Below are 8,482 nucleotides of genomic sequence, written 5' to 3'. Positions count from 1 at the left end.
GGCTAGGTCTTCTTGCTATGGCAGCCTTGGCAGAGCTGGCTAACCTTGGGAGCCTCCACTGCTCATCTGGAAAATGGAAATAGAGCCTCTTCCTCCCTGGTTACTAAAATTAAATGAGATCATATTTGTATTGCCAGCCTAGAGTTAGCACGTGATATTCATTTCCATGTCTTCTGTATCCCGAGTGTGAGTGCCAACTACCTCACAGTGCTTCTACTTCTGAAACTGAAATATCTGTGTGTCCACTGCGAAGGGTGATAAGACAGGTTTCTTTGGTGAATTCATTTGATTTCTTGGTTGGACTTACAAGAAGCACTGGCAGGGTTAGAGGGCAGAGAACCTGGTTTAAAGCAGATGTGAAGCCTATACAGTTAGGAATAAGACTAGGCTACCATGTCACCTTACTGCTAACAGACATCATGCCTTTTATATAAGATTTCTCGAACTCACATTTTACAGGAGCCTGGCGATGATGGTAGGTTTACATAGTTTTCCACACCTGCAACTTCTCCGAGGCCGGCAGGGAGGTCACATTTCCCAGCCTTTTGCAACTGTATGCAGCCATTGGAAGGGCCATTGCTGCCACCCTTCACCTTATTGCCTCCCATCTGCCAAGTGGATACCAATGTCCAGGGCAACCCTGGGGCCGTGTGTGGTAACAGACAGGGCCTCTGGCAACTGGGGCCCCTAAGTGGCCACATAGAGCACAACCTGACTCCCCATTTGGACTTTATCCAAGAAGAAATAGGCTTTCTTTGTATTAAGCCATTAGAAGCTTAACTCGAGGTCTATCTGTTACAGCAGTTAGCATGACTTTAACTAATAAACTTGAAACAAAATGTGAGTCTTAAAAATGTCCCCCTTATGATAGCCCTTTTCATTCTCCTGAACACAATAGCATCATTTCATGTGTTGTTACTATGCGAAATCTAACTTTATAATTGCTTAAAACTCTGGTCTATCTATTCAAAATAGGCTGTGTATATTGACCATAAAGAATATAAGACAAGACTTTCTGTCAGCAAAAAGTCCACTTAGTTTTCTGCCTAACAGCTTCAGCCAAAAACTGAATTAGTTATTAACTGCATTTATTGTATTTTAACTCAATTAGACATTCCTAATGCCAGGTGCAGGATTGGAGACGGGAGCTTTGTGAAGTCAGGAGAGATAAAGGGCATTAATTTTTCTAAATGATTGGAAAATCTGAAACTAGAAAATGAAAACTTTCTAAAACAGCTAATATATTTTTGTTTTCTTAAACAGAGTACAGTGAAATGATTTTAACTTTCCCAGTTTTCTTTTCACTGACCACAAAGAGAGAATTTCAAGTCCTTAGTTCACAGGATATGATGAGTAAATGTGGATCATGTCTGCTTGCCAGCCTAATGATTGACACAGTAACTGTTAAGTAATATGCACAATAACTAAATAAAGTAAAAATAATATGTTTTGGATAGTAAGGCCCATCAGTGGTTCAGAAGGGAGTGAGCAAGTGGAGTGGGAAAGTGAGGAGAGCACTATGGTGAAGGATAAAGTCAGACACTTAGCAGTGAACTTAGCAGAATAGACATGTGTTGATTCTCAATGACACAGTTATATGGCATTGTAATGCAATGTTCCTTCAATAAATAGATAATAAACCTTCACCATGTTCTTAATGATTTGTTTTATGAGCCCACGCTTTCAAATCATGGTCATGAACATGAATTATCACCCTCAGAGGCTTGTAAAGTATCTTTGGCTGCTTCTCCCAAAATTTATTGGTGCTAAAAGCAGCGCTTTTAGTAATGACATCTACTTTTTTTAATTTTTATTAACTTCTTCTTGTCACTTTTTACTGCAAGCTAGTTTCAAGGTTGCTTCTTTAAATTCTTCTATAGAGAAAAGAAAATAAATTATTGCTTCAGGCTTTCCCTGGTGGCACAACGGGTTAGGACGCAGCACTGCAAGCGAGCCACAGCTGCTTCAGTGCAAGTTTAATTCCCGGCCCCAGAGGTGACCCACATGGCGTGGCAGACCTTTCCTGTCTCGCCTGCTGCTCCCCTCAGCAGTGTACTTCGTCAATCTGTCTGTCCTACTCCCCACTCTGTCTCTGGTGAATTCTCTCACCACCCCTGCACCTCTGGCTTGTACCCCAGTTCTGTATGCATAAATAAATCTTTTAAAAATATAAATTCTTGTTTCAAAATTTGCCAACTCTGTATGAACTGGGAGGGGGTTCCCAGAATGCCTGCTTTGGGATGGCTGCTCTGGCAGGGGGTTCCTGGAAGCCCTGCCAGGATCCTCACTGATTCCTGAAGGTTGAAGCTGCCTTGGGATGGCATAGCTGCACTTCTCACCAGCTCAGCTCCAGTGTTGAGAGGAGAGAGAGAACAAAGAGTAAAAGATGAAGAGAGAGTTGCACTGAACATGGCAAGGAGGTCCTGGGTAAGAAGTAACTGTGGTAGTTCTTCATGGAGCAGACCATGCACTGGTCTTTGGGCTGTGAGTTTTTATGGTGCATTGTTTGTTCGGGGCTAAGAATGGCATGTCCATGCCTTTAAGGCCCCCAAGCCCAATCATGTATTATCCAGCATGAAGAAAGTAATGGAACCACTGCTCCAAGTATATCAGCTGATGTGCCAGTGATTTGAAAGACAGTGGAAAGGATCTCTTCCCCAAATATCTCCTACTCCAGTTGATCTTGATGAGGGAAATCTCATGCCTTATAGGATCACATTATAAATATGCACCGATACCTACTATATGTTGGGGGCCCCCAAGGTCATACTTGGCTCTGCCTTGATGAACCTATGAATGAGATTAACACATGAAGATTCAACATGACAAATGCTTAGAAGGATCTCGGACATATGTATAGGTGTTTCTGAGAGAAATTAACTGGGTGGGAAATTAATTTGGGAGAAGAGGAGGGCAGGCCTTCTCACTTAGATTTGGGAGTCAGAATCCCTCTCTGTAAAGCATAGTAGGCATATTGTACTCTGTATTTGACTTTTAATCTTGTTTGCACTTTAAAGTGAGACATGAATGCTTGGAAAATGTGTTTAATATCAGTAATCATCAGAGAAATGCAAATCAAATCCACAATGAGATACCACCTTACATCAGAGAAAATAGCCCTAGAAAAGAAAAGAAAAGAAAAGAAAAAAACGGAGAGGATGTAGAGAAAAAGGAATTGTTGGTGGGAAGGTAAACTGCCCAGCCCCTAAGGAAAACAGTATGGAGGCTCTTCAAAATACTAAAAGTGGATCCATCCGATGGTATCTACCTGAGGAGTGCAAAAACACTAATTCTAAGGGATATTTTCACTCCCTTGCTCATTACAGCATATTTACAACAGCCACGTTATGGAAACAACCTACCAGATCCTTCGGAGATAGTCACCTGCTATATGTGTGCCTTTTACGCATTGGTTGTATTAACTGGGGATTGTAGGTCTTCCCTGGCTTCTGGGGTCAGGTGCCTGAGATTGGAACAAACCACCTCTAGGTGGCGCTTTTACATCTTACTGCTGAACTGGGCTGCCAGTGAGCCAGATCACCAGTCATCTGATCATGATCAAAAGGAATTTCATTGTTCTTTCTTATTAAAAAAGCATTGTGCATTTATGGTGGAAACACTAGAACATATAGTTCTAGTGAAACCATTCAGAGACAACCTGCCTTTCTATGCAGGAAAACAGCCTCTATAACCCAGCAGTGCCCCTGGGTATTTGAATGCTGAGTGCGATGCTCCATTTGCTCAGTCCCCATTCATTTATTCCCGCTTCCTTTCAAGTCCGAGTGTGCCTACCACAGGCCATTCTGGCTAACAGGCACAGGTCTCATGTCACCATATAGCTTTCCTTCGCAGGCCTTTCACACTGTAATTTTAAGTTTACTTTCTGGATTTCATTAATGTTTACTTCCTGCTCAATGAAGCTGGAATTGAGAATGCTTTGCTGATCACTGAATCTCCAGGATCTTGCTCATGATAAACAACTGATATTTTTTAGTAAATAAACAAATGAAATATATTTTCTGCTGTGCATTTGGCTTTCAATTTTGCCTATAGCATGCTTGATTAATAGAATCTTTAAAATATGTATTAGCCTTTTCCTTTTTGATTTCTGCTTTAGGTAGAGCTATGCTTTTTAAAGTGTTTCTCCACTTCAAGATTATAGAAATATTGATCTGTTGTGTTTTACTGCTTTCATATTTCATCGTTTGAATTCAAATCTTCATCTACTTCTGCTGGACTCCTGGACCCAGTTTCCAAGGGGTTGTTTGGAGGATTCCCCACACCAACAAAAAAAAAAATTTCAGATACCCAAAGGGTACCCAAAAATTCAGATAAATTCTAGCATTGTCTACCAGAGAGAGCTCAGATGCCACAGGTTAATGGGTCATTCTGCCAAGACTGCCCTCGACTACAGATGCTGCCCTAAGTCCCAGGCAGGTACCTGCACTTCTGATCACGGACTATAAATCAGAGGATCCCAGAAATCCCATCTCAGGTTGCATTAACTTGCAGCACACTGAGCTCAGGAAACACATTTTGTCACTAGATCACCAATTTGCTACAGAGGGCCATATTTAGGAACAGCAGGGTGTGCAAGGTATGGGAAGGGGAGCGAAGCTTACCCACCCTCTTTAAGCACATTGTTGTCCCCAGATTAACATGTGTTCACACCATAACTTCCTGCTCTTGGGCACTCATGGAGGTTCATTACACAGGCATGGCAGATTAACTCATAGGCCACTCCAGTCAAACTCAAGTTGTAATCCCTCTTCCTTTCCAGGAAATCAGGGGGCTCTACTCAAAGTCACACCTTCCTTTGTGTCAGTTTCCCTGGCAACCACCCCCCTTCCTCAGGTGTTTTCTAAGGGGTACCTTCATTAAAGTAAAGGGGTATCTTTACCACTCACGTACCTAGGAAAGTCTAGGAGTTCGGGGACTCATGAGTTAAGAACTGTGCATAAAGACCGAAGATATACAAGAATGTTTATTTCTCCCATCCCAGTACTAACCAGGCCCGACCCTGCTTAGCTTCCAAGATCAGACGAGACGGGGCACGTTCAAGGTGGTATGGCTGTAGACAATATATATTATAAACTACAATAGTGTACTACCTGCAATTTATTTTTGGCATATGGCATAATTAGGGAAATAATTTCATCTATTTTGCAAAGTAGACAAAAAGTGTCTCCAAGTCTTTTCCAGCATTCCATTGCATATCTGAAGTGACTCACTGATTGCACACTAACTAAATCCTTTTTCATGTTTAGTAAGTCAAAAATGTCTACTCCTACACTGGTAGCATTTGTTCACTGTTTCAATTATTATAGCTTTATGATATGGTAATTATTGTAACTTTATAATATAGCTGATGCAGCCTTGGGAACATAGAAAGACCCATCTCCTGTCATCAAGACCTCTGTCTATTGGTGAAAGCAGATGAGTAAACAAATATAGCATGATAAATATTGCCCTGGAGGTAATCAGAGGTCAGGGTCATTGTACCCCACATGGAAGGCAGTGTGGCTAAGCACAACTCTCAGAAAGGTGATTGAAGCAAATCACTGGGAGGAGGGGAGTTTTATTTTCTGTTATTTCATTTTTATTTATTTTTTGATTAACAGTACATTCATGCCTTTGACAATTCCTCAGTATGAAAAGGGTCAAAGAACTACTGTCCAATAAAAATATGATGGGATTTAATTTTTCAGAGTAGCCAAAAAGTAAAGCAAGTGAAATTAATTTTAATACTATATTTTACCCTATGTACAAAATTATTGTTTCAACATCTAATACACAAAAATATTACTAGTAAGATTTTTGTATTTGCATAATCTCAAGGTACTTCTCCCCAAATACTTATTAACTATTGTGATGGTCTCAGCATATGTACAAATATTCTTTGAAACTCTCCCTCCAGGAAGTGGCGCTTAATTTCACTGGACTTACTGAGACTCACTTCTAATGAATAAGGTATGGTAAAGGAGAAAGTAATTTTACAATGGTCAAATACCTTTGGCAAACACCAAAGGTGTCTGTCTAAATGACCATGGTTAGCAGCACCAGTGAGGTTGTGTTGATAAAGGATACCCCTCAAATATGAGAAAGGCATTTCACCTCTATGGTGTTTATCTCCAAACCTACAACCCAAGTCTAATCATGAGAAGACACCAGGTAAGCCTGAATTGAGAGACATTTTTGCAAAATACTTAACCAGGACTCTTCAGAAGAGTCTAGGTTGCCAGCAACAAAGAAAGACTGAGAAGCTGTCACAATTTTCAGCCTCTGGGAATTAGATGAGTAATGATGTCACTTATTGCGATGAAGAAAACCAGGATCCAGGGAAGCATTAGTTCAGTTTTAGACTTGTTGAGTATGGAGTACATTTGAAAATTCCATGTATCCATTAGGCAGCTATTTATACAAGTCCAAGGATTGGGTGGAAGCACTGATTGTAGGTTGTTATGGAGATAGCACAGAGCAAGAACACGAGCAGTTAAGGGCTAGGCCCAGCAGGTCCAAAGAGACTGAAGCATGACCGAGATGTGGGGACAGCCCATATAGTCATTTGGAGCTGGGTTCTGAAGGCAGGCTCCCAGATCCTGCTCATTGTGTGACGTGGGGTAAGTCATTTCGCAAGGCTACTGTCAATGTATATGAGACACTCCATAGGAAGTTCTTAGAATAATGCTGGGCTCAAGGTACTCAAAAAGTGTTGGCTAACTGGAGGCAAAGGAAAATAAAGCGTGTCCTAAATAACAAGAGAGAGATTTTGACACAAGCTAAAACATGGATAAACCTTGAAAACATTATGCTGAGTGAAATAAATGACAAATATTATGATTCAATTTATATGAGAGATCTAGAATAGGCTGATTCCTAAAGATAGAAAGTAGAACAGAGGTTATCAGAGACAAAAATGGGAAGATTATTGTTTAATGGGCACAGAACCTGTGTTTGGGATGATGAAAAATTTCTGAAGGTGGACAATAGTTGTACAACATTGTGAATGCAATCAGTACCCCCTGAATTTATACTTAAAAGTGGTTAAAATGGCAGTGATCAAAAAAAAAAAAAAAAATGGCAGTGATCACTGTTGCAGAGAAGTCAAATAAGATAATCCATGAAAAATCCCCTGTACTTTGTGACCAAGGGACCCTTGCTGACATTTCTAGAGATCTTTTATAGGAGCAAACAGGTCAAAGTCAGATTGCAGTGTGTTGAATGAAGGGTGATTGCAAGGGCCTAGACCAGGCCTTGGCAACCTACCACCAAATCTAAACCACCACCTGTTTCTATAAATAAAGTTTTATTGGCACACAATGCTCATCACATGGACCTACATGGATGGGAATGGGGAAGCCCTCAATCCCTCGCTTGGTCTCTTCCTGGTTCAGTGTGCCAAACCAGGAGTTAAAGGAATTATTACAGAAGATGTAAAAATAAATGATAGAGTGGCAACAAGTGAAGTCCAGGTGTTGACACCAGCAGAGCGCACTGAAAAGAGGAAAGGTTTTAAAGAAAAACCCGGATAGAATCGGGTTGAAAGTCAAAGTGGGGTTTGGGGGCACAGGGAGCAGCTTGGGGAGCAGATTTTGCTAGAGCCTGCAGACCACTAGAGACACGTGCAGCTTGTGACTTCTTTGCCCTTCAGTGTTGCCCTTGATAATGCAGTCTTTGATTGTCTAGATTTCTGCAGCCATCAAGTCAGAACTAAACAAGAATTCAGAGTTCATCCACCCAACCCCTGATATAGCAGTGAGAAAACCAAACTAGGCCCAGAGAAGGCTGGCAGCTGATTCAGGCACACACAACCAAGTGACAGCTCCTGGCCTGAGAAAGTCTGGATCTCCCAGCTGGGAGCCTATATGCTGCAGTTCCCTGCCTTGCCTGCCTCAGTTGCTGGGCTGGGGGCTTTCCCCCACATGTGGAGTGCTTACCTTGGAGCCTTTTTCATGAATGAGACCAGATGCAGAACTCCACATTGATCATTTCTGTCCCTCCCCTTTCTGGTTTCTGTTAAAGGCAGCCCCCCAGCTCCCAGCTGGCTCCTGTCCCCTCCCCCAGCCGGGAGAAGTTATTACATGAAGAGATCAGCTTACCAGTTTTCTTCAGAGCTGAGGCTGAGCTCGGAGGAGCTCCCGGTAGTGCAGTGAGGGAGAGCAGAGGGAACCAGCGCGGTGCCTAGCAGAACTCCAGGGCTGGAATCTCGAGACACAAGTGCATCTGCTAGCTGTTAGCACTTGGCAGACGGAGTTCTCCTCTAGGGTAGTTCTAACTTTGGGTAATAATGTTTGTCAGCTACCTGATATTAACATTGCTCCACGTTCAAACAGCAGTGTTAGCAAGACCTGGGGGAGAGGTAAGCCAAATAAAATATCTTGTCAGAAGTTCTATTTTTGTCAGCATTCTGTTTCCTCTTCTATCTACCAAGAGGGATGGGGAAATGGACTTTTATGATGTACAAGAGTACTGCTTGATATTG

General features: G+C 41.8%; 1 protein-coding gene across 2 annotated transcripts in view; it reads left to right on the top strand.

Moving 5' to 3' along the window:
• THSD4 (thrombospondin, type I, domain containing 4) overlaps positions 1–8,482 on the top strand; it is a 478,159-nt gene that overhangs the window by 307,773 nt on the left and 161,904 nt on the right. The window contains exon 1 of one of the 2 annotated variants that reach the window (XM_004687625.2): positions 8,288–8,359. The exons of the other annotated variant lie outside the window; for it this stretch is intronic. Within the exon in view, the coding sequence (XP_004687682.1) occupies positions 8,288–8,359 (72 nt within the window). Of the gene's footprint in view, positions 1–8,287; positions 8,360–8,482 lie in introns of those variants that run through there. 2 annotated transcript variants of the gene reach the window in all.

Source organism: Condylura cristata, unplaced genomic scaffold (genome assembly GCF_000260355.1).
Source record: "Condylura cristata isolate star-nosed mole 26May11 unplaced genomic scaffold, ConCri1.0 scaffold00023, whole genome shotgun sequence".
NCBI classification, from domain to species: domain Eukaryota; kingdom Metazoa; phylum Chordata; class Mammalia; order Eulipotyphla; family Talpidae; genus Condylura; species Condylura cristata.
Note: the sequence above shows the minus strand (reverse complement) of the source record. Positions and strands in the feature narration are given on the sequence as shown.